The 26935-nt window shown below is 39.9% G+C and overlaps 1 protein-coding gene across 6 annotated transcripts; it reads left to right on the top strand.

The window, feature by feature from the left end:
- Positions 1-604: 604 nt before the first annotated feature.
- LOC119724643 (protein C12orf4 homolog) lies at positions 605-26146 on the top strand. 6 transcript variants are annotated; one of them, XM_038195811.1, is made up of 13 exons: positions 605-623; positions 12901-13075; positions 13900-14048; positions 14835-15016; positions 16616-16715; positions 17587-17806; positions 18408-18492; positions 20912-21033; positions 21720-21857; positions 22582-22677; positions 23518-23720; positions 24700-24825; positions 25573-26146. In XM_038195811.1, exons 2-13 carry the CDS (start codon positions 12916-12918, stop codon positions 25663-25665), a joined length of 1674 nt encoding a protein of 557 aa, XP_038051739.1. In that variant the 5' UTR covers positions 605-623; positions 12901-12915; the 3' UTR covers positions 25666-26146. The 6 variants fall into 6 exon arrangements, with proteins under 6 accessions (XP_038051739.1, XP_038051747.1, XP_038051754.1 ...); XM_038195819.1 differs by lacking the exon at positions 605-623 and adding an exon at positions 8290-8309; XM_038195826.1 differs by lacking the exon at positions 605-623 and adding an exon at positions 8527-8560.
- The last annotated feature ends 789 nt before the right edge of the window (positions 26147-26935 follow it).

Below are 26935 nucleotides of genomic sequence, written 5' to 3' on the forward strand. Positions count from 1 at the left end.
GAGGACTTGTTAAATGTGATGATCATCATCGGTAAGTGGGGCGACACTAGAGGGTGGCGGCGCGACAGTAGAAAGAGGACTTGTTAAATGTGATATCATCGGTAAGTGGGGCGACTGTAACCAGGTCGGGTTGCAGTACTTACCTTTCCCCGACTGGTTCCTTACTCCAGCATTATTTCATAACTTTTGTAATTTCGTGGTTGTGTCATTTTACATGTGAGCAGCCATTGCGATCATGCTTTGTGCCTAGCGCCCTCTCGCGACCAACTAAACTTTTTTTTACAGCGCGCGCCGCCTAGAATTTTGCTAAACTATGCGATGGGCGTAGCGAGCGTGCAAGTTTTGCATTCCACCGCGCTTTGTTTAAGAGGAATAGCTGACATTCCGGGCGTTTCGGTATAGTTTTCTTGTAGGGCCTGCTGCGGAATATTGTTGATTTCGATCCAACACATCGTTGCATTCAGACCATCTTTTACGAGCGCTTACACTCTTCACTTGTATTACAATTTTGAGAGAGGCTCCCTATAGCAGTAAAATATTTACATCTACATTGTATTTTCACTGCTGATCGTCGATTTTCACATCGGACACGGAGTAGGCATGAACGTAGATCCTCCCAAGTGGTGAGTAAATCCCTTGTCTGATATTTAACATTTTTATGCCTAAAACATTTTTTTGCCTAAAACATTTTTATGCCTAAAATCTTTTTATGCCATCATGTATGAAACATTCTGGTCTTTTGTATGTTGGTTTATTGCCAGGAATTAAGGCCGTCAAAACGGACACGGCCGGAAATTTGTCTTGTAATCACGACTGATTATTAACTTTTGAAACAAATCTGTCGTCGTGATTTGCAAGTATTTTTGAGAAGGATTTTAATGATTCTCTATTTAATTCTTGCATGAGATGGCAAAAAGGATTTTCTGTTGACTTTACTTTATACTTTAAACATTTCGGGTAAACACCGTCCATTTATTTAAACACAATCTCCTACTATTTTAATATTTTTCGGCATTTCGGAAAACAATGTTATCAAGTACTTTATTTTTGTGAACTTCAAATGTTCCTTTTGAAACAAACACAAATTGGAACTTATGAGCAACACAAGTACGCTAACTTCAACTTAAATTTTAGTGTTGCCATAATATTTACGTTCTCATTTATCTTTTGAAATAGACTCTCCCATTTCCCCAAAACTATCAGTTTTCTATTGCTATGATCATTCGGGAATTTGTTATTAGGGCATGGTATTATATTCTGATTTCATTTTATAACATAACTTGGTGAATAATTCATTTCTATTTTTGGATTTTAAATTACACTACATGTATATAAAATATTCATATTCTTGCATAATTGCCATTTAAATAATTCTCCATTTGGGCAACAGTCATTTTATGCCACAGTAATTCCCATAATTCATTAGACATTTATTGTTTTTATGCATTTCAGATAATATCCTTGGAGCTACTTCATTAGCCCACTCCCTTTTGACTGTCGTTTTTATACACCCAACCAAGTTTCTAATATAATTCTTGTGTAAATACCTAATAATTTGTATATATATTGTCTCATATTTGTGCTGTAAATAAACCATTTCATATTCTTGAGACAAACAGAAACTTCGCTCCACCCAAATCATTTTTTTAGTGGAACCCCTCGGACATAAGGAGAGTGCCCCATTTTAAAACTAACTAATTCCACTCTCCCCGGTTACAAGACACTAGAGGTTGGCGGCGCGACAGTAGAAAGAGGACTTGTTAAATGTGATATCATCGGTAAGTGGGGCGACACAAGAGGGTGGTGGCGCGACAGTAGAAAGAGGACTTGTTACATGTGATGATCATCGGTAAGTGGGATGCAGCCATAGAGCTGTATATACAGCTCTATGGATGCAGCACATACAGTGTGCATCTACATGTATACAAATATATTTATCAGTACCCGTGCGTGATATATTACTCATGAGCTTCTAGTGACGTCATAGTCATGCATATTCATTACGCGCTCTACTCTCGTACCATTTTATGCTACCTCTAGGATCTTTGCTACGAACAAATGGCATAACAAAATGGGCTTTCACCGCCAAATTTACCTTTTTTTAATAAATTTATTGCGGATTTCAGGAAAAAGTGTACCGAAAATGCAACATGTCCGAATTATGTTTGATGGTAAGTTATTGAGGACTAGAGGCTTCCTGTAAATTATTTTGGTTTCAGATCTAGGGCAGCTATGAATCACGAGATACTCGTCCTGAGAAAAATCGTAATAAAATAACATTTTGCGGTTGTACAACGACATTAAACTTAAGTTAAACTTCGAGACAAAGTGTACCAAACAGTGTAGGAGAAAAAGTCAAATCGCCGATGACATCTTAAAGAGTACGTGGCCCGCCTACACTTCATTTTGGTTTCAGGTGTATGGGATGTGTCTGTCACGTGACAATGGCATGACACAATGGGCTTTCACCGCCAAATTTCCTTTTTTTTATATTTAATACGGATTTCAAGAAAAAGTGTACCGAAAATGCAACAGGTCCGAATTATGATTATACAGATACACCCCACACACCTGAAACCAAAATAGAGTGCAGGCGGGACACCACTCTTGAAAATGACATCGGCGATTTGACTTTTTCTCCTTCACTGTTTGGTACACTTTGTCTCGAAGTTAAACTTAAGTACAACGTTACCGCAAAATGCTATTTTAGTAGTATTTTTCTCAGGACAAACATCACATGATTCATAGGTGCCCTAGATCTGAAACCAAAATAATTCATAGGAAGCCTCCAGTCCTCAATAACTGACCATCAAACATAATTCGGACATGTTGCATTTTCGGTACACTTTTTCCTGAAAACCGCATTAAATATATAAAATAAGTAAATTTGGCGGTTCAAGCCCATTTTATGTGATGCCATTGTCACGTGACAGATACACCCCACACACCTGCAACCAAAATAGAGTGTAGGCGGGACACCTCTCTTTAAGATGACATCGGCGATTTGACTTTTTCTCCTACACTGTTTGGTACACTTTGTCTCGAAGTTTAACTTAAGTTTTAATAATGTACAAAAACCGCAAAAAATCTATTTTAGTACGATTTTTCTCAGGACAAATATCACGTGACTCATAGCTGCCCTAGATCTGAAACCAAAATAATTCATAGGAAGCCATGAGTCCTCAATAACTGACCATCAAGCATAATTTGGACATGTTGCATTTTCGGTACACTTTTTCCTGAAATCCGCATTAAATATATTAAAATAAAAGTAAATTTGGCGGTTCAAGCCCATTTTGTTATGCCATTGTCACGTGACAGATACACCCCACACACCTGAAACCAAAATAGAGTGTAGGCGGGACACCTCTCTTTAAGATGACATCGGCGATTTGACTTTTTCTCCTACACTGTTTGGTACACTTTGTCTCGAAATTTAACTTAAGTTTTAATAAATGTACAATTACCGCAAAATGCTATTTTAGTACGACTTTTCTCAGGACAAATATCACGTGACTCATAGCTGCCCTAGATCTGAAACCAAAATAATTTATAGGAAGCCACGAGACCTAAATAACTTACCATCAAGCATAATACTGACGTCCTTCATTTTCGGTACACTTCTCGATGAAATCCGCATTAAATATATATATAAACATTTATCATATCAATAATGTTGTTTATTGGCCTCCGTACTTTATGAATACGCGGCTGAATACACGGCTGAATACGCGGCTGTGGTATCTGGCCGAATACACGGCCAGGTTCACTCTGGTTCACTGGGGGGGGGGGGGGGGGGTTCCTCAAATGGTGCACGAAATGGGGGGTTCTCGGTCGGTAGGTGTTTTCAGTAGTGCTACTGAACCCTACACAACTAGTATCCTGTCACAACCTAAAATACGCACACCACTGAATAATTTGTGAACCACTAGCCCACTGTGTAAATCAGTCTCCATAGAACTTTGTACATTAAAATATATATATATAAAAAAGCTGCTTTTTTGAAGGGTAGTTGAAATCACTACTCACTACTCCATAGACACGTGTACAAAAAGTCACTACACAAGTCCTGCCGTGTAGGACTTTTTTAGTTTGTACACAGTTCTATGGAGTAGTGATTTTCCTGGCGTGTAGGACTTGTGTAGTGACTTTTTGTACACGTGTCTATGGAGTAGTGAGTAGTGATTTCATCTCCCCTCCAAAGAAGCTTTTTTTAGTTTGTACACAGTTCTATGGAGTAGTGATTTTCCTGCCGTGTAGGACTTGTGTAGTGACTTTTTGTACACGTGTCTATGGAGTAGTGAGTAGTGATTTCATCTCCCCTCCAAAGAAGCTTTTTTAGTTTGTACACAGTTCTATGGAGTAGTGATTTTCCTGCCGTGTAGGACTTGTGTATTGACTTTTTGTACACGTGTCTATGGAGTAGTGAGTAGTGATTTCATCTCCCTTCCAAAGAAGCTTTTTTAGTTTGTACACAGTTCTATGGAGTAGTGATTTTCCTGACGTGTAGGACTTGTGTAGTGACTTTTTGTACACGTGTCTATGGAGTAGTGAGTAGTGATTTCATCTCCCCTCCAAAGAAGCTTTTTTAGTTTGTACACAGTTCTATGGAGTAGTGATTTTCCTGGCGTGTAGGACTTGTGTAGTGACTTTTTGTACACGTGTCTATGGAGTAGTGAGTAGTGATTTCATCTCCCCTCCAAAGAAGCTTTTTTAGTTTGTACACAGTTCTATGGAGTAGTGATTTTCCTGCCGTGTAGGACTTGTGTAGTGACTTTTTGTACACGTGTCTATGGAGTAGTGAGTAGTGATTTCATCTCCCCTCCAAAGAAGCTTTTTTAGTTTGTACACAGTTCTATGGAGTAGTGATTTTCCTGCCGTGTAGGACTTGTGTAGTGACTTTTTGTACACGTGTCTATGGAGTAGTGAGTAGTGATTTCATCTCCCCTCCAAAGAAGCTTTTTTAGTTTTGTACACAGTTCTATGGAGTAGTGATTTTCCTGACGTGTAGGACTTGTGTAGTGCCTTTTTGTACACGTGTCTATGGAGTAGTGAGTAGTGATTTCATCTCCCCTCCAAAGAAGCTTTTTTAGTTTGTACACAGTTCTATGGAGTAGTGATTTTCCTGACGTGTAGGACTTGTGTAGTGCCTTTTTGTACACGTGTCTATGGAGTAGTGAGTAGTGATTTCATCTCCCCTCCAAAGAAGCTTTTTTTGGTTTGTACACAGTTCTATGGAGTAGTGATTTTCCTGCCGTGTAGGACTTGTGTAGTGCCTTTTTGTACACGTGTCTATGGAGTAGTGAGTAGTGATTTCATCTCCCCTCCAAAGAAGCTTTTTTGGTTTGTACACAGTTCTATAGAGTAGTGATTTTCCTGCCGTGTAGGACTTGTGTAGTGCCTTTTTGTACACGTGTCTATGGAGTAGTGAGTAGTGATTTCATCTCCCCTCCAAAGAAGCTTTTTTAGTTTGTACACAGTTCTATGGAGTAGTGATTTTCCTGCCGTGTAGGACTTGTGTAGTGACTTTTTGTACACGTGTCTATGGAGTAGTGAGTAGTGATTTCATCTCCCCTCCAAAGAAGCTTTTTTTAGTTTGTACACAGTTCTATGGAGTAGTGATTTTCCTGCCGTGTAGGACTTGTGTAGTGACTTTTTGTACACGTGTCTATGGAGTAGTGAGTAGTGATTTCATCTCCCTTCCAAAGAAGCTTTTTTAGTTTGTACACAGTTCTATGGAGTAGTGATTTTCCTGACGTGTAGGACTTGTGTAGTGACTTTTTGTACACGTGTCTATGGAGTAGTGAGTAGTGATTTCATCTCCCCTCCAAAGAAGCTTTTTTAGTTTGTACACAGTTCTATGGAGTAGTGATTTTCCTGGCGTGTAGGACTTGTGTAGTGACTTTTTGTACACGTGTCTATGGAGTAGTGAGTAGTGATTTCATCTCCCCTCCAAAGAAGCTTTTTTAGTTTGTACACAGTTCTATGGAGTAGTGATTTTCCTGCCGTGTAGGACTTGTGTAGTGACTTTTTGTACACGTGTCTATGGAGTAGTGAGTAGTGATTTCATCTCCCCTCCAAAGAAGCTTTTTTAGTTTGTACACAGTTCTATGGAGTAGTGATTTTCCTGCCGTGTAGGACTTGTGTAGTGACTTTTTGTACACGTGTCTATGGAGTAGTGAGTAGTGATTTCATCTCCCCTCCAAAGAAGCTTTTTTAGTTTTGTACACAGTTCTATGGAGTAGTGATTTTCCTGACGTGTAGGACTTGTGTAGTGCCTTTTTGTACACGTGTCTATGGAGTAGTGAGTAGTGATTTCATCTCCCCTCCAAAGAAGCTTTTTTTGGTTTGTACACAGTTCTATGGAGTAGTGATTTTCCTGCCGTGTAGGACTTGTGTAGTGCCTTTTTGTACACGTGTCTATGGAGTAGTGAGTAGTGATTTCATCTCCCCTCCAAAGAAGCTTTTTTGGTTTGTACACAGTTCTATAGAGTAGTGATTTTCCTGCCGTGTAGGACTTGTGTAGTGCCTTTTTGTACACGTGTCTATGGAGTAGTGAGTAGTGATTTCATCTCCCCTCCAAAGAAGCTTTTTTAGTTTGTACACAGTTCTATGGAGTAGTGATTTTCCTGCCGTGTAGGACTTGTGTAGTGACTTTTTGTACACGTGTCTATGGAGTAGTGAGTAGTGATTTCATCTCCCCTCCAAAGAAGCTTTTTTTAGTTTGTACACAGTTCTATGGAGTAGTGATTTTCCTGCCGTGTAGGACTTGTGTAGTGACTTTTTGTACACGTGTCTATGGAGTAGTGAGTAGTGATTTCATCTCCCTTCCAAAGAAGCTTTTTTAGTTTGTACACAGTTCTATGGAGTAGTGATTTTCCTGACGTGTAGGACTTGTGTAGTGACTTTTTGTACACGTGTCTATGGAGTAGTGAGTAGTGATTTCATCTCCCCTCCAAAGAAGCTTTTTTAGTTTGTACACAGTTCTATGGAGTAGTGATTTTCCTGGCGTGTAGGACTTGTGTAGTGACTTTTTGTACACGTGTCTATGGAGTAGTGAGTAGTGATTTCATCTCCCCTCCAAAGAAGCTTTTTTAGTTTGTACACAGTTCTATGGAGTAGTGATTTTCCTGACGTGTAGGACTTGTGTAGTGCCTTTTTGTACACGTGTCTATGGAGTAGTGAGTAGTGATTTCATCTCCCCTCCAAAGAAGCTTTTTTTGGTTTGTACACAGTTCTATGGAGTAGTGATTTTCCTGCCGTGTAGGACTTGTGTAGTGCCTTTTTGTACACGTGTCTATGGAGTAGTGAGTAGTGATTTCATCTCCCCTCCAAAGAAGCTTTTTTGGTTTGTACACAGTTCTATGGAGTAGTGATTTTCCTGCTGTGTAGGACTTGTGTAGTGACTTTTTGTACACGTGTCTATGGAGTAGTGAGTAGTGATTTCATCTCCCCTCCAAAGAAGCTTTTTTGGTTTGTACACAGTTCTATGGAGTAGTGATTTTCCTGACGTGTAGGACTTGTGTAGTGACTTTTTGTACACGTGTCTATGGAGTAGTGAGTAGTGATTTCATCTCCCCTCCAAAGAAGCTTTTTTAGTTTGTACACAGTTCTATAGAGTAGTGATTTTCCTGACGTGTAGGACTTGTGTAGTGACTTTTTGTACACGTGTCTATGGAGTAGTGAGTAGTGATTTCATCTCCCCTCCAAAGAAGCTTTTTTAGTGTGTACACAGTTCTATGGAGTAGTGATTTTCCTGGCGTGTAGGACTTGTGTATTGACTTTTTGTACACGTGTCTATGGAGTAGTGAGTAGTGATTTCATCTCCCCTCCAAAAGAAGTTTTTTTAGTTTGTACACAGTTCTATGGAGTAGTGATTTTCCTGCCGTGTAGGACTTGTGTAGTGCCTTTTTGTACACGTGTCTATGGAGTAGTGAGTAGTGATTTCATCTCCCCTCCAAAGAAGCTTTTTTAGTTTGTACACAGTTCTATGGAGTAGTGATTTTCCTGCCGTGTAGGACTTGTGTAGTGACTTTTTGTACACGTGTCTATGGAGTAGTGAGTAGTGATTTCATCTCCCCTCCAAAGAAGCTTTTTTAGTTTGTACACAGTTCTATGGAGTAGTGATTTTCCTGCCGTGTAGGACTTGTGTAGTGCCTTTTTGTACACGTGTCTATGGAGTAGTGAGTAGTGATTTCATCTCCCCTCCAAAGAAGCTTTTTTAGTTTTGTACACAGTTCTATGGAGTAGTGATTTTCCTGACGTGTAGGACTTGTGTAGTGCCTTTTTGTACACGTGTCTATGGAGTAGTGAGTAGTGATTTCATCTCCCCTCCAAAGAAGCTTTTTTTGGTTTGTACACAGTTCTATGGAGTAGTGATTTTCCTGCCGTGTAGGACTTGTGTAGTGCCTTTTTGTACACGTGTCTATGGAGTAGTGAGTAGTGATTTCATCTCCCCTCCAAAGAAGCTTTTTTGGTTTGTACACAGTTCTATGGAGTAGTGATTTTCCTGCTGTGTAGGACTTGTGTAGTGACTTTTTGTACACGTGTCTATGGAGTAGTGAGTAGTGATTTCATCTCCCCTCCAAAGAAGCTTTTTTGGTTTGTACACAGTTCTATGGAGTAGTGATTTTCCTGCCGTGTAGGACTTGTGTAGTGACTTTTTGAACACGTGTCTATGGAGTAGTGAGTAGTGATTTCATCTCCCCTCCAAAGAAGCTTTTTTAGTTTGTACACAGTTCTATGGAGTAGTGATTTTCCTGACGTGTAGTACTTGTGTAGTGACTTTTTGTACACGTGTCTATGGAGTAGTGAGTAGTGATTTCATCTCCCCTCCAAAGAAGCTTTTTTAGTGTGTACACAGTTCTATGGAGTAGTGATTTTCCTGGCGTGTAGGACTTGTGTATTGACTTTTTGTACACGTGTCTATGGAGTAGTGAGTAGTGATTTCATCTCCCCTCCAAAAGAAGCTTTTTTAGTTTGTACACAGTTCTATGGAGTAGTGATTTTCCTGCCGTGTAGGACTTGTGTAGTGCCTTTTTGTACACGTGTCTATGGAGTAGTGAGTAGTGATTTCATCTCCCCTCCAAAGAAGCTTTTTTAGTTTGTACACAGTTCTATGGAGTAGTGATTTTCCTGACGTGTAGTACTTGTGTAGTGACTTTTTGTACACGTGTCTATGGAGTAGTGAGTAGTGATTTCATCTCCCTTCCAAAGAAGCTTTTTTAGTTTGTACACAGTTCTATAGAGTAGTGATTTTCCTGCCGTGTAGGACATGTGTAGTGCCTTTTTGTACACGTGTCTATGGAGTAGTGAGTAGTGATTTCATCTCCCCTCCAAAGAAGCTTTTTTAGTTTGTACACAGTTCTATGGAGTAGTGATTTTCCTGACGTGTAGTACTTGTGTAGTGCCTTTTTGTACACGTGTCTATGGAGTAGTGAGTAGTGATTTCATCTCCCTTCCAAAGAAGCTTTTTTAGTTTGTACACAGTTCTATGGAGTAGTGATTTTCCTGCCGTGTAGGACTTGTGTATTGACTTTTTGTACACGTGTCTATGGAGTAGTGAGTAGTGATTTCATCTCCCTTCCAAAGAAGCTTTTTTAGTTTGTACACAGTTCTATAGAGTAGTGATTTTCCTGCCGTGTAGGACTTGTGTAGTGCCTTTTTGTACACGTGTCTATGGAGTAGTGAGTAGTGATTTCATCTCCCCTCCAAAAGAAGCTTTTTTTTTAGTTTGTACACAGTTCCATGGAGTAGTGATATACTCATGGTCCATGGTGTCGGATACAGAGAGCGTATCGTTGGAAATGTACGAGTAGTGCTTGTAGCTCTACTCAACACATGTGGCGAAATGTTTTACCCCATATCCTGCATGATATCGGGTTCCTTTACTTATCGTGTTTGTCTAGTCCCCAGACTGTTCAGTGCGACGTTTGAGTAAACTTTAGGAGTTGCACCAGTCTGAACTCGCTCACCGCAAAGATAAATTTGTTAGCGGGTCGACGAAATTAAAGAAACTACTCTCAGAACATTCTTCTCAAACGTAGGTAACTAGTATGTAGTAGCCTAGGCTTTGTTTCTAATTTAGATAGGATCGTCAAAATTCAACAAATACATTCTCTCAAATATGAAAAAAAGGAGTTTCAATTGACTTGTCTAGTTTCCGGACTAATCGGATAATCCTGCTAATGCAACTTAACCAGTGAACGTTATGACGTCCCATGACTTTGTTAAGTTAACTCTTTCAGTGCCAAACTCGTACATGTATGAATATTTTTGTTAGTCCAAGAGCGCCAACCTCGTACATGAACGAGGTAATGTTCGTGCTTAAAATCGCCAAACCTCGTACATGTACGAGGTAGAGTAACATGTTATCAAGAGGGGGCGCTCTCGCTCTTTCTAATGGTACAATTTTCATGCATGTACGGCCTGTTTTTATTTTTATATTCGAGTTCTTGTGAGAGGGCGTCACACTGAGTTTCGATTTGTTGACAAAATGGCGGCGCCCATCAACCGAGCTCGCGTGTTATCTCCAGAGAAAATCCGTGTATTTTTTCGCCGATTTGGACAGGGTAAGGGATTACTTTTCTGATTCAGAATAATCCATGGATATTTCAGAACTGGATGGTGAGTCAGAAAACGAACATTGGGATACCGATACAAATGATAATGATGGTGCTAAAAGTGACAATCATGGCAATATTTATGATAATGAACAGAGTTTGTTCGAGGAGGGGTATCAGACACGACACACGTATATTCTGCAAAAGTGCGGAATTCCCCTTTGTTCAGGAGAGTGTTTCAGGGTTTATTACTAGGTGCATGACTAATATTAGCCTTGACCAAGGCGTTGGGCTTATCGATTCGCCGATAAAAAAAAAATTGCCAATAAGAAAAATCCCTAATCAACTTGGCAAGGCATAATTGCGTGCACATATCGATGCCCGTACGCTGCTAGTGAGAAAGTAACTTGTACCATACAGCGAGGCTATGCTTGCACGTACGCACGTACGTGTACACACACGTACTCGTACAACAGCCATGCACACACAGTACATGCATGAGCTAGTCCGCGTAACCCAACGCCTTGATGGTTTTGAGTTGACCCAGCAAAACCTATTACGGTAATGAGGTACCACCCCGCGTATAGCTGAATTCTCATTGGTCAGCCCGCGATAGGCTAACAAACACGTCGCATCCGCGAAGAAACGCTGCAATGGTGGCCCGTTGCTGTGGGTGAAAGTCGTTCAGTCCCAGTCTGTCCGAAGCAGTATTGAAGGCTCCAACGAATTCTGCAGGTAATGCTGTCATTAGACGATCGTTGCCCACTCAAATTGATTCATTACACGAGCCGAAAAACTCGAATCAATGTCAAATTGTTGAAAAAGTGACGAACATTTCGCTCTCGCTAAAAAGACATGGAAGACGCCATGATGACTAATGCATTATGCATGCCGCGCGACGTCACATGATTCTTGTGAAGCTTACAGTTGGTCAGCTTAAAAATGAATTAATCATACTATTGGGAAGGTTGTTTCATGTGATTGGTCCAAGACGAACCTACATAATAATCACGGCATACCCGCATATCCTGAAGCCCGCCCATTTTTTTTTTCAAAACTGGACGAAAAGGTAAAGAAAGACATTAAACCCGGAAGTTGCAGACCCAACAAGGCGGTCGTTCGACAGGCCACGCGGCGAGTATATCCCCCACACGCACGTACGTACACCCACACGCAGAACACAGTAGGCCTACATTTACTGCCTTATTACACCATGCGTACAGTCCGTACTCACGTGTGTGTGCTTGCTGGTTGTGTTAGCCGTTCGTACGGACAAGGGTCGTACACGCACGTAGCCGCGTTGATTGTGGGTGCAGGCCTGCAGGGCCCGATTGTCTCCCTTCGACAAAAAGCCGAGAGACCGCATTGAACAAGGCTAGACTAATATTGACTTTTGAAGGTAACAAGAATATACCAGAGAGCAAGATACAATAAGTTTGGTGATTACAACTTATTTACTTTTTTTTTTTTAGAATTTTGAATAATTAACAAAAAAGCTCGAAGTTGGGCGCTTTAGGGTTAAACTTTTGAAATGTCGCGGGCACTGAAAGAGTTAAGCCGAATTCATAAAAAGGAAAACATTTCGTACTGGGCCACCACTTTTTCATTTAATTTCAAGCGCCAAAAAGTTGTATCCATTATGGTTAGTCCCTCCACTTTCTCTCCTCCTCTAGGCTCTACTCTCTCAGTCTCAGTCTCACCCTCTCTTTTCAGTTTCATGCCTTTCCTTTATTTATGGAAAGATTTCCATAGGCTACTTGGACATCACTGGAGTGGGTTTTTTGGTAATCCTTACTTTTAGGACCCCTTTCCTATATAAGGTTAAAAGACTCACCAAAACAGCTGACTAAATGACTATCAAAAGGTTTGATTTTGTAGAAAGAGGGCAGGGTTTTGATTCATGAGGGGTTAAAGACGACGATGACAAACAGAAAATAAATTTAAAAAGCAAGATGGCAAACTGCAAAAAAGGTAGGAAAGTCACATTTTCTTTGAAAGTGCTTTCAAAATTATAACTGACATGAGTTTGTCTGAAGAAAAAAGACTTCTTTAGCCTGCAAAAGTCACTTTGGTACTGGACAGTCATCTGCAAAAGTCAGTTTTTAACAGAAATCGTACAAAATAGAGGTGTCCTAAAAGTAAGGATTACCGGTTTTTTAACCAAAAAAGGGTAAATAATAAAGGGAAAAAAGAGGGAAAAAAATGCATTTAATTTTTTTTTTTATGAATGGGGTTTGTGAATCTATGAAACCCCATGGGCCCCAAATGCTACCCCCTCTTGATTATGAAATCAAATCAATTCAAGCTCATTGTCCATATTCTTTTGATTTTATTTCAGGAGAAGGATGTCAAAATGCCTAAAGGTGTAGAAAAGGAATTCTACTTTCAGTTCAAGACCAAGGAGTTATTTTCCAAGCTTCGCGTGCCCATCCCGATACCACTGAATATTAGCAGTCGAGAGTTTGTGGGTCGAATGGTGAACACACACAACCTGCCATGCTTTGTTGAGGAAGGTAGGTTGGACTCCAGACAAACAGCCTGATTTCACATTTGATGGCCAAGTAAAGTTTCAAATGAAACATAAAATATTGATTTTCGTCAGAAAAATATGACTTGCATGGAATGCCGCTTGTAAAAGATAGAAATGATTTCATAAAAACAATGCTGTTGCTGATCTTGTGGAAGTGAATCGATACGCACATATATTATGTCAGTTTTCAACTAAATGGTTCTTGGACTTTACTTTCCTTTAAAACCAAACTTCCAGGGCAATGAATCAGAAAAAAAAATTAAATCTAATTTAATTCAAAGTAAGAAAGGAAAGATTTCCATATACGAAGTTCACTCAACACCCTGTGAACAAACCCTATGAGATTGGACTGAAAAATTCTAAGTGTTTTCTAAGAAAATGCTTGTATTTTCTCACTGCTCAAATTGACTTTGATGACATGAAATTGCTATCTGGGGGTTTGTTAGTCAATACAGAGGAAAATTAGTGAACTTCGTATATGGAAATCTTTCCGCATGAATTTATCCAATTGAGCTACTGAAGCACTTCAATATTGTTATGTTGCAACTCGGTAAAAATATCAAGTACATAAAAACAAACGTATGAATTCCACAAAGGAGGAAAACACTACTCAATGTGTCAGTATAGCCTATTTGTTACACGAAGTACCAAATTTCAAGTTCATTCTCAAATCAAACGATTATTATTATTGTTGTGTACTGTCAGTTGTTCGTTGCTTTTTTGAAATTTATTGAATGCATTCCGGAACCTTTATCTGAATTACAAATCCACTGAGATTTATTTGACACTTTTTTTTTTATCTTACAGACATTACGTTTAATCTTGACAAATTTGTTAGTAAGGAGACAGCCACTTTTCATGATCAGAATGCCCAGGAGGCGATCGAAACGTTGCAGAAAGCTGGCGATGATGACATCGGGAATATCGCTGATAAATGGGCCAAGGCTTACACACAGGTATACCTGACTTCATTCACGGGATGTAGTCAGGTCCATCATAAGTCCTGTCACAAGTAAATCACAAGTCCAGTCACAAGTATTAAACAGTGGATGACAAAACGGAGGAGTGCCTTTGTCAAAGCTTATTTGAATAGCTTGTGAGTTGAATTGGGACTGGAGGACTTGTGATGGACTTGCAGGGACAGACTAAACTACATTCCTACTTAAAAGGTTCAGGAGGTGTTGATATGACAAGGAAAACAAACTTTGTAATTAGTTTCCATTTTTCCAGTCAGGGAAAACTCAGGGAATTTGGGGGAAAAAAAACCACCAAAAATCATGGAAAACTCATGGAATTTGACAGTGACCCAGAAGGAAAAGGTTTTCACCCTTTTAGTGTATGTGTGTCTTGTGCCATGTGTTGTGTCCACTGACTGACTGGCTTTGGTGGCTTTTTACTGTTTATGTTCAAGCTGCGTGAATGGGCGCCAGACAATAACAATTGGCTGTGCTACAGTACCTCTTGACTTCCCAGCAACCTCGTTAAATAGTGAAAATATTCCCCAGGAATTTGGGAAATTTGTCATGGAAATATCAGGGAAAACTCAGGGAATTATAAAGTGAATGTGCAAAAACGTCGTGTCACACAGGCACCTGAACATAAATCGTAGGTGTGAAGCGTGACAAAATTTAATGGAAACACTGTTGAAGAATATTAATAAAACAATCTAAGAAATATTTTAAAGGATTCTTTCATTCTAATTTGTTAAATTAACCTTCCTTTTGTCCAATCGTATTGCATAGGAATGTGTGGCCTACGCACCAGACAGCAAACCCAAACCTGAAGTAGGATTTGCGGAGCTGTATCACAAACTGATCCATTCCCCAGCACTGGAGATTCTCTTTCGTTTGGAACATACTTACGCTGTGGCTGTAGAGGATGTTTTGATTCAGCGAGATCAGGCTTTGACCAAGCTGCAAGAAAGGTAATATGATGATCATGTAACAGTCCAGAAAAGCTAAGTCCGGAGCCGACAGATTTGATCTATCAGATCTTGTTAAGTACTTGAAGTAAGCATTCTGCATTATGAGACGTTCTGACAAAAATGAGACAGAACTGGGCAGATGTTGTTTTTGTTAAGTTTTGTTTTACTTTTGTGGATTACTTGTTGTATCTTGTAATTTGGCCGAATAAATAATGATAATTACCGAAAATGGTACCATAGGGAGACATCCCCATAGACTTGTGCACAAAATTTTTCAAAATTAAATGTGCCCTAACCCAATATTCCCTTGTCCTTTTTCTGCGAATTTCGGTATTTTTACTAATTCGACCACAAGCAACAAATATAACCCCGACAGCAAAATGTTGCCTCTAAAAGGGGGCTGTGACATTAGGGAGACATGAAAATGTCTCCCTAATGACCGATGACTCCCAATTGTCGAAGAAATTACGATAACGTGTCTCCCTAATGCTACATTTGTCGTTTTAATAATAATAATGTCGAAATTATTACAAAAGAGAATAAACTTCTCCTGACATAACTTTTTGTTGCACTTTAATTAGACAAACCAATTCTGTTTCCTTAAGAACCACTTTCATTCCACAATTTTATGCTACATTGTATTTCTTTAAAAGATGTGTGGTAGACATCAATAATTACAAATATCAGTAAATCTGAAAACAAAATGAAAATAAAAAAAAAATCATTCAGTTTGTTTGCACGTTCTCAACTGTGACCTGTGCCCAGTTCTGTGTCGTTTTTCCAAAACGTCTCACATATGTCTGAATTAAAAAAACAAGGAGCATTGTCTTATAATAAATTACAGATTTGTTGACACCCAATACCCAAGAAATGATGAGTGAGTAAATAGGGGGGAAGTTTTGCAAATTAAAGTTAAATTTTGTAAGACGCTCACACTCTACAATAGCAGTTGTGAAAACATCAATTGTATGTCTAATGCCAATCGTGAAATTTCATGCAGTGGATATTAAATAAATGATGTCTTATGTGGTGCTGTATGTAACTCTTTCAGTGCCCGCGAAATTTGAAAAGTTTAACCCTAAAGTGCCCAACTTCGAGCGTTTTTTTTTATTTGTTCAAAATTCTGTAAAAAAAAAAGTAAATAAGTTTTACTCACTTAATTTGTGGTTGTTGCTCTCTGGTATATCCTTGGTACATTGGAAAGTCAATAGTAGTCACGTACATAGTGATACACCCCGAAACACTGTCCTGCACACAGGGGAATTTCGCACTTTTTGCAGAAAATACGAGTGTCAGTGCTGCGCCCTCTCGCAAGAACTCGAATGAAACAATAAATACAGGTCTTACCTGAATGAAAATGATATTATTAGAAAGAGGGAGAGCGCCCCCTTGTGATAACATGCTTACTCTACCTCGTACATGTACGAGGTTTGGCGATTTTAAGTACGAACATTACCTCGTACATGTACGAGGTTGGCGATTTCGAACTAACAAATATACCTCGTACATGTACTGTACGACTTTGGCACTGAAAGAGTTAAGTTGTAATACTATTGCTAGAGTGGTGATATTTATATCGCATATTGTCTTCATATCCAGGCAAGCAGCACAGATCCAGCAAGCAGTACAGAATCTGGATTACACTCACAGCGACCAGCAAGTCAATAGACTGGCAGCGCAACACTTCGAAAACATACAGGTAAGCAATTACCTGGAAAATGTACCTTCCGATTTAATGAGAAAATCTTTGCTCAAAGTGAGGTGGGGCTTACCCCTGAAACAAACACAATGTGGGCGGGGTTTATCCCTGAAACAATCCCATTGTGGGTGGGGCTTACCCCTGAAACAAACACAATGTGGGCGGGGTTTATCCCTGAAACAATCCCATTGTGGGTGGGGCTTATCCCTGAAACACACCCAAGGTGGGTGGGGCTTATCCGTAAAACAAACCCAAGGTGGGTGGAGCTTATCCGTAAAACAAACCCAAGGTGGGTGGGGCTTATCCGTAAAACAAACCCAAGGTGAGAGGGGCTGATCCCTGAAACAAACCCAACGTGGGTGGGGCTTATCCCTAAAACAAACCCAAGGTGGGCAGAGCTTATTGTCAAATCTGGAATCTTGAATCATTCAGGAAAGTGGTATGATTTGTTTGTTCTGTACATCAAATTAGGTTTTGCCCGTCACCGACGTATAAACACTGTATACTCAGTGTGTTACCTCCCGAGTGAAAGTTGGAAAAAATCACTCGGGTGGGATACGACCCACGACCTCCTGCTTTCTAGTGCAGATGTCTTACCACTCAACCACCGAGCTAACGGGATCGGTTGGCTGGTTCGAATCTAACATACATAGCAGCGGGTACCGCATTAACTATTCATAAGATGGGATTTTAATAAAAAGGAAGTCATGGGTTCGAGTCCCACCCGAGTGATTTTTTTTTTCCAACTTTCACTTGGGAGGTAACACACTGGGTATACAGTGTTTATACGTCGGTGAAGGGCAAAACCTAATTTGATTTACATCACCCCAACGCAAACAAAAATCCCATCTTATTAAATTGTTCTGTACAGTTTGAGGAAGCCAAGTGGGACAGTGAATTGAAGAATCTTCAAGACACTCAGAGATTGGAATTCCGCAATTGGATTGAGCAGTTACGAGATGATATGGAGAATGGCACTGAAGGACCTGTCAGTCGTAGGATACGAGCCATGTCTGACTTGGTACCGGCACCAAGGAGAGAAGTCGTGGTGGAAGAACCGAAGCTGGAGGAAAGCTTCACTATCCATCTCGGTAAGGCAAGAATTTCAGGACGCAGTCTCCATGCTATTTTTGAGTTTCATCCCAATTATTTGATTCCTTTAAAATTGCTATTTTTCTAGCACTTACAAAGTTATCAACATTTGAATGAGACAATGGATTGAAAAAGGCCTATGGAAAGGAAAGGCCTAAAAGGAAAAAAAAGTGTTTTGGTTGGAATATTAACGTAAAAAGTTGAAAATGTATTACTAGAAAAAAGGTTGAATTTGTTGAAGAGCACTAGTTTTAGTGGGTGGATAGACAACGTGCACTCACTAGCTGGATCAGAAAATCAGACACCATTTATTAGTACGAATTTCACAAAACTGCTAATCACATAAGCTAAGAACAGTTAGGATGCATAGCAAATCAAAATACCGGCCAAAAGTCTTGTGAAGCATGTCTCTGTGTTTTGCTTTTTTTGTCGAATTTGCTGAGCACAGACTTTGAAAATAATATTTTCAGCTTAGTAGTAATGTTAAACTGGGCCCGGGTCATGCCATAGCTTGCAGCACTTTGCTTCTCTAATAGCATCATGATTATCTGAATGGAGCCATCGTAGCTCATTTTATGCCATGTGTTTACTATTCTTCAGGTGCTCAGATGAAGACCATGCATAACATACGCCTCATGTCTGTAGATGTCTTGGATCTCTGCAAGCACAAACCAAACAGAGAAGGGTGAGCTCAGCTGTTAATACAGAGTTTTTACAATTTTTATTTCTGAATCTCTGGTGTCCCTTGTCCATTGGCTGATCAGGGATGTAATCGAGACCATCACAAGTCCATCACAAGTCCATCACAAGTCCATCACAAGTCCATCACAAGTCCATCACAAGTCCATCACATGTCCATCACATGTCCATCACAAGTCCATCCCAAGTCCATCACAAGTCCATCACAAGTCCATCACAAGTCCATCACAAGTCCATCACAAGTCCATCACAAGTCCATCACATGTCCATCACAAGTCCATCCCAAGTCCATCCCAAGTCCATCACAAGTCCATCACAAGTCCATCACAAGTCCATCACAAGTCCATCACAAGTCCATCGCTAGTCCATCGCAAGTCCATCACAAGTCCATCACAAGTCCATCACAAGTCCATCCCAAGTCCATCACAAGTCCATCACAAGTCCATCACATGTCCATCACAAGTCCATCACATGTCCATCACAAGTCCATCCCAAGTCCATCCCAAGTCCATCACAAGTCCATCACAAGTCCATCACAAGTCCATCACAAGTCCATCACAAGTCCATCACTAGTCCATCGCAAGTCCATCACAAGTCCATCACAAGTTCATCACTAGTCCATCACAAGTCCATCACAAGTCCATCACAAGTCCATCACAAGTCCATCACTAGTCCATCGCAAGTCCATCGCAAGTCCATCACAAGTTCATCACTAGTCCATCACAAGTCCATCACAAGTCCATCACAAGTCCATCACAAGTCCATCACAAGTCCATCACAAGTCCATCACAAGTCCATCACAAGTCCATCACAAGTCCATCACAAGTCCATCACAAGTCCATCACAAGTCCATCACATGTCCATCACATGTCCATCACAAGTCCATCCCAAGTCCATCACAAGTCCATCACAAGTCCATCACAAGTCCATCACAAGTCCATCACAAGTCCATCACAAGTCCATCCCAAGTCCATCCCAAGTCCATCCCAAGTCCATCCCAAGTCCATCACAAGTCCATCACAAGTCCATCACAAGTCCATCCCAAGTCCATCCCAAGTCCATCCCAAGTCCATCCCAAGTCCATCACAAGTCCATCACAAGTCCATCACAAGTCCATCGCTAGTCCATCGCAAGTCCATCACAAGTCCATCACAAGTCCATCCCAAGTCCATCCCAAGTCCATCCCAAGTCCATCCCAAGTCCATCACATGTCCATCACATGTCCATCACAAGTCCATCCCAAGTCCATCCCAAGTCCATCCCAAGTCCATCCCAAGTCCATCACAAGTCCATCACAAGTCCATCACAAGTCCATCACTAGTCCATCGCAAGTCCATCACAAGTCCATCACAAGTTCATCACAAGTTCATCACTAGTCCATCACAAGTCCATCACAAGTCCATCACAAGTCCATCACAAGTCCATCACTAGTCCATCGCTAGTCCATCGCAAGTCCATCACAAGTTCATCACTAGTCCATCACAAGTCCATCACAAGTCCATCACAAGTCCATCACAAGTCCATCACAAGTCCATCACAAGTCCATCACTAGTCCATCGCAAGTCCATCACAAGTCCATCACAAGTTCATCACTAGTCCATCACTAGTCCATCACAAGTCCATAACTAGTCCATCACAAGTCCATCACAAGTTCATCACTAGTCCATCACAAGTCCATCACTAGTCCATCACAAGTCCATCACAAGTCCATCACAAGTCCATCACAAGTCCATCACAAGTCCATCACTAGTCCATCACTAGTCCATCACAAGTCCATCACAAGTCCATCACAAGTCCATCACAAGTCCATCACAAGTCCATCACAAGTCCATCACAAGTCCATCACAAGTCCATCACAAGTCCATCACCAGTCCTCCGGTCCCAATTCAACTCAATTCGAATGAGCTTTGACAAAGGCATGCGTTAATTACAGATTCTTGTGACTGGACTTGTGAATGGGCTCATGAATGACTTATTTTCAGATGTAAGTCAAGACCATCACAAGTCCATCACAAGTAATTCATGAGCCCATTCACAAGTCCAGTCACAAGAATCTGTAATTAACGAATGCCTTTGTCAAAGCTCATTCGAATTGAGTTGAATTGGGACCGGAGGACTGGTGATGGACTTGCAGGGACTTAGAGGACTTGGAGGGACTTGGAGGGACTTGCGATGGACTGGACTACGTACAGTACATCCCAGTTTTGGTTTTGGGCTCTTTTCCTTGTCTCTGTAGATAAATGACAGTGGATAGTATAAAAGATATTACATTTTTTGGGTGGGAGGTACTGAACAATATCCAAGCCTTTATATATTTTGGAGACTTGCAACTGTTTCCAGAAATCCATTCAATACAGGCATGTATGGTTAGTTTTTAACAACTTTGACCTTTGACCTCTTGACAGGGGGTCCCTACAACCTCAACCCCAGAGGTTACAGACAGCGATGTCATTGTTCTCCTGTTCACTGTCCGGCCTCATTCTCATGGTGGATGACAGGATCAACTCCTACACCGGCATCAAGCGAGGTAGGCACAAATCTCCAATAACATTGAAATTTTTTTTAAATTTTATAAAGAAGAATATTGACATAACATGTTATAAGATACCTGTTTTTGTTTTGTTTTATGAAACTTTGGCAAGATTTTGTCATATTGGATGACTGAGGCATAATGTTGATTTTATGGATATGCATTACAATTAGCCTGTGGGCTCCGTGCACAAGCACCCCCTCAACGGTAAGAAAGGGAGAGTTGGGGGAGACCACTGGGAGAGACATTCAAAGACGCTCTGCACATTCAGCATAAAATTAGTTGTTCATACTGTGCGCTATACGTGCACTAACCACATGGTGGACTCTCCAAAGTGGTGAAAAGCGCCCTCTGTTGTTCGCTCGTTGAGCCCATCCTCCCACTCAACATATTAATTTCAAAATTTCAGAAATATGTGGATATTTGAATTTTATGGATTAATAGTCGAGGTGTAGGTTCCATTGAAAGTGTTATTTTTGCTCGTAACCATCGTGAGGAAATGATGTTAAATCCTCTTTTCTAGAAAATGACGGCGTACTAGGCGTAATTATTTTACAGGATGTTTGATCTTATTATTTACTTTCAATTAAGTATGATATTGTGTGATTTTTGACAGTTTCATTCTTGAATGTTTGCAAATGGGGTCTATTCCCTTTAAATGTTTATCTGTTATTTGTTGACAGATTTTGCGGCTGTATGTCAGCAGTCGACAGATTTCCACTTCCCTGACCTTGACACACAGCTGCGTGTCATCCAGCAACATGCTGTACAGGCAAACACCGTACGCAGGGCAAGAAAGGCCGAGAAAATCAGCCAAGACGGTCAGTCATCAATGCAAATTAAACCCTCTTCTTTCAACTCTTTTATGCTCTTTTATGTTAAATTTGTGTTCCCCGTGCTGTTTTCGAGTTTCATTCTAAAGTAATAGATTCCTTTTCTAAATTGCTATTTTTTTAGCAATACAAATTTTGCTTACTTTAAAACCAGCTATGATTAGTTATTGATTTATTACTATACAATTTTGAGTTATTGGCTGACAAACAATCATTCCATTCTTGTGAGGTAGGCTGGTTCCTGCCCACAATCAGTATCGATTATGTACGGACCGGACGCCAGTCTGCTGGCAAAGTGGATCTGTTTCTACCCAAAACAAAATTTTTTTTTTTTTCTCAAACTTTTGCAGACATCCAAAATTTGGTTGAAATAAAACGATAGAAAAACAATTTGAAGTTTTTGAAGAGCACAAGGAACGCAACTTTAACTATTGTGAATCACATTTACAAAATTTAGATATTTATTATTTTTGAATATTCCTAGAAGCTATATTCCTGACATCAAAACTTACTTCAACATTTTGCCTTTATTATTTATTACGTATTACTTTGTTATATATATAAAATCACAGTGCCAATTTCCATCAACCAAAATTTCATATGATAACTTTCATTGACGCTTTCACTGTTGAATTTTTATTTTTTATTAAGTACCAGAATTTGCAAAGTGATATCGAGTGGGTTGAAATGTTCATGTTTTATTCATTAATAGGATCCAGTAACAGTAGCGGGGATCGTCGATCGGTCGCATCAAGTGAATCACGACAATCATCAGAAGAAGGAGAAATCACATCCAATCTTAAGACAGGTAAACAATACTATCTGTAAATTAACGACAATGATCAATGGAATTTTTTGACGTGTAATCTAAATATTAATAATTGGTTTTGTTACCAACTTTGGGAATCTATCTCTCTCCAATCCTTAGTAACAACAATCAATTAATAAGCCACTTTAGGGAAATGACTAGGTTTTATAACCAAGTTGAGACGGAAGGAAGAAAACTGACCAAAGTATCATTTGAAACTATGTCCTCCAGAATAGAGTTCCTGAGTTTTATTAAGTGTCCTATTGAGCTCTACGTTCAAAATATGAGCAGATCGATTTCTGTTTTCCCTCATAATCTTATTCTCACTCTTATAACTTTGAGTAGCCTTCTGTGCATGTGATGGTTGACAACCCCCTTCCCCCCCCCCAAAAAAATAAATAAATAAATAAACAGAAACAAGTTGCTCCACAATAATATTGATTCAAAAATGAGCATGCTTGATTTTAATCAATTGTAACTCAACTGAGTGAAGCAGGATTCGAACCCATGACCTCTAAATATCTACAAGATAGAACTTGCATCAGAGAGAGCAGAGGCATACATTTCATATCAAGGTTTTACCCTTCATTGACGTATTTTATAGATAACGTTTACTCAGTGTTGTTTAAGTATATGCCAGAACAAATTAACAGTCGTACTTGACACAAGTAAACAAAAGGTCATGGGTTCGAGTCCCACCCGAGAAAGCTTGTGAATTTTTCCCACAAGCCCTTAAACAACACCGAGTATACAGTGTCTAGAAAACATGTTGATAAATGCCAAAAAAATACCAATATCAAAAATTTAAAAGTACTTGTTTCAAATACTTGCTTTTTGTAGGAGATTTCTACATCAGCAAGCACTCCAACCTTGCTGAGGTTCACATCGTGTTTCATCTGGTTGTCGATGATATCCTACGCAGCGGTGATATCAACTCACGTCATCCGTGTATCCTTGCACTCAGGAATATCCTGAAATGCTGTGTGCAGTTTGACATCCATGCCGTCACGTTGCCGCTGTTCCTGCTGTATGAGATGTACGAGGTTGGTATCAGGGTGTGCTCTTAGAACCCTCCCTCTCTGGCTGGCAATTTCAACAAAGCCATCCCAGCAGTCAAAATCAATCAAGTGACTGTGTTTAAAGGTATAGTCCATCATTTGTAATTTGTGCATTTTGTTCGTTTGAAGCAACAAAAGTGCTCAAAATCTAAAGAAGGGTACTGAACAACTAACCTGATGAAGTTTCAGCTCAGCTGTATATATGAGAAAAACAGCATTCTAGGATCTCAATTTCAAATCAAAAGTTGCTGTTTAAATCATGTTTTGAATTGGGCCTGAATTCAGCGTCCGAGACACGTTCTCACTGAGCCGTTTGCAGCTACGTAATGTCGCGCACTGATCCGATGAATTATAGCAACCGCGCGTGCGTGTGCGTCGTTCCAATGCTTGCGTGCGCTTTGCCGAAAAACAAAACGAACTAATTTAAATTTCCTACGGTGCGTCTTAAGAAGCACCGTTGGAAAGGCCTTCTTTTGTTGATTTCTTCAAAATGACAGCTTGCCAGAAAGAATAATTTCACAGGGATTTTAGTCCCCTTACTATCTTTCAACCAAGTATGTTTTTTAACAATAATTATGCCAGTTACTTTTCGGATAGCTGCAAATGATGGACTATAGCTTTAACAGTTATGTGCTCCCTGCCTACATAAAGCAGGATTGACTGGCTGTGACTGTTTATGTAACTTGATGCAGCTATGCTTTGACTGTAGGAGATTGATAAGCCAGCTGTGCTTACCAGTTACCCGCTTTTGCCTGTTGATGGAATTAGACTAGAGGGCGTGTCAAGAGGGCGGAGCTTGTCTTGCAGGCTTGCTATAGATGATATTATTATATATGCAAATGTATTCATATATTCAGGAAATGACCATTGCTTGGCATGTCATGAGGGCGGAGCTTATCTTGAAATGCATTGCAGGCTGGCTACAGATGATGTATAATTTATTGAAATGTATTCATATATTCAGGAGATGACCATTGCCTGGTGTGTCAAGAGGGCGGAGCTTGTCTTGAAATGCATCAAGGGTTTCATGATGGAGATGGCTCAGTGGGGAGGCAGTGAGAGTCGAACCATCCAGTTTGTCGTCCCAAAGGTAAAATGGACCAATCCCATTTTGGCCACATAAGCTCCATCCACTGTGCGTCTCCTTAGTGCTGAATCGCATTCTCCAGCCGCGTGCGTCGTGCGTAATTCCACACGTCAGATTTTTGTTGGATATTTTGGTTGTGCAGTCAGCGCTGTGATTGGTCAAGACATCATGGGGGTGGAGCTTAACATATCGGCATAGTATTACAATACATGTACCTGCTTTGGTTTGAATGGGGGTATATATCCCCCCCCCCACTTTTTGAGGAGGGGGGGATTGGCTATTGAATCATCCCCCCCCCCCCCTCCCACTTTTTCGTGATGAGAAAAGAAAGAGTTGATTTTGACCAAATTGTATTCAATAGCACTGAAAAGTGTTGAAACGAAGAACAAAAGCTTTTAAAATCACCTATTTGATGCCAGTATATACATATTGATATACATTTATATCCTGAAGAGCATCCCGTAGTGTAATTTGGTGTCAGCCCCCCCCCCCCCCCCCCCCCCACTTACGCCACTTGTGACAGCTTTTAAGAGCTCAGTGTATAAACCTGAAAATGTATTTTTCAAATCTTATACATCCATCATCTAGCAATGGTCAAGCAGATTTACAGACTAGGAGTTTTGGATCATTTCTCTGAATCATTCATTAGATATCATGGTTAATTGGCTCTGGCACGGACGTTACACTTTCATAACGCTGGAATTGCCCAAAACTACTTGTTACTGATTTTTTTGTCTTTGGTCTTTTCAGGGTATTTCTGACGATCTGTTTGCTCAACTCAGCTCAATGCTTCCGCAAATCTTTAGGCTATCAAGAACGTTAGACCTCTCCCAACACAAGTAGAAAGATTGACAAGCAGTCATGTCATCACAGCAGCGCCAGTCACAGTCAGTCTGATGATGAGACTATCTCTCAATATCATGCACAGAATTTGATACTCATTGTAATGTAGATATTGCTTTCGTTTGTAAACAATGAGTGCCATTTTGTATGGGCTGTCGCTAGGGCATAAGTTTAAGCCTTGGTTTAAAATTTTCCCCTAACTAGCGCTTATTAACACCCCCATTATGTAAGAAAAGGAGTCTTTTGTAGCATTTGTTGGTTATTTTGTATTTTCAACAATTCAATAATAAGGTGCCAACTACAGTTTGGCAAAGAATATCTTGTTTTTCAATTTGTTTTATTAAGTGCCAATAAAATTCTTGAAATGTTAAAATTGCTCAAAATCCGTCAAAATAGCTATGTCAAAGGTACTGTTGGATTTTGGTGAAAATGGGCCTTTCGTGTTAACTTGACTGCAGATTTTGGAGCAAGAAAGTTGTGTTGCAAAGATACAAGAGAGTATGGTAATTTGGTGTGGTTAAGTTAAATTTCCTATTTGTGACCTGTCGCAACAAATTAGCAGAAACTCATTTTTTTTTTTAACATTGAGAAATTTATATGTCTGCATTCTGCAGAACTAGAGCTTTCAAAATATCACATTCGTGGGTACCGAGTTCAGCGATGGAAGGATACAGACCACTGACACCGACTAGATTAAAGTTGTACAACTCATTTTTTTAGAAAATGGCATTTAAAAATCCTACTGTTGTATTACAGTGAATGAACAGTCAACTAATAAAACCGGATGTTTTAAAGATGTTTGACAGCACAAAAAATGGGCGAAGGTAGCACAGGACTTACTGAAAACAACAAATTGACCACCCTTTCAAATTTTGGCTTTGCCCCGCTGTACTGCAAAATGGCAATTTCCAACTTCAGGATCATTTCGTGGTGGCAACAATGATTTGTAAAAGACGTAACATCAGACCAATGAGAAATGAGCTTTTAATTATAGCTTTCACTTCAGAGTTTATAAGCTGTTATATCTACATGTATCTGTTGACTTTTATCAAAAATATTATCACAGCTATTTCATGTCTGAAATTCAGTTGATCATTGAATATTTGACTAGAACTTTTTTATGATGTGAAGTACTTTGTATTTATGTGAAATAAAAATCATGTCTATATTTATGCCACAGTAGTCATGTCAATTTTCTTCCTAAATTTTCCTTGTTTTTTAAAGTTTTTTCTTAAGATTTTTCTCAGTTTTTCCCTCCTTTGTGATTAGT

Source organism: Patiria miniata, unplaced genomic scaffold (assembly GCF_015706575.1).
Source record: "Patiria miniata isolate m_02_andy unplaced genomic scaffold, ASM1570657v1 HiC_scaffold_1, whole genome shotgun sequence".
Taxonomy (NCBI): domain Eukaryota; kingdom Metazoa; phylum Echinodermata; class Asteroidea; order Valvatida; family Asterinidae; genus Patiria; species Patiria miniata.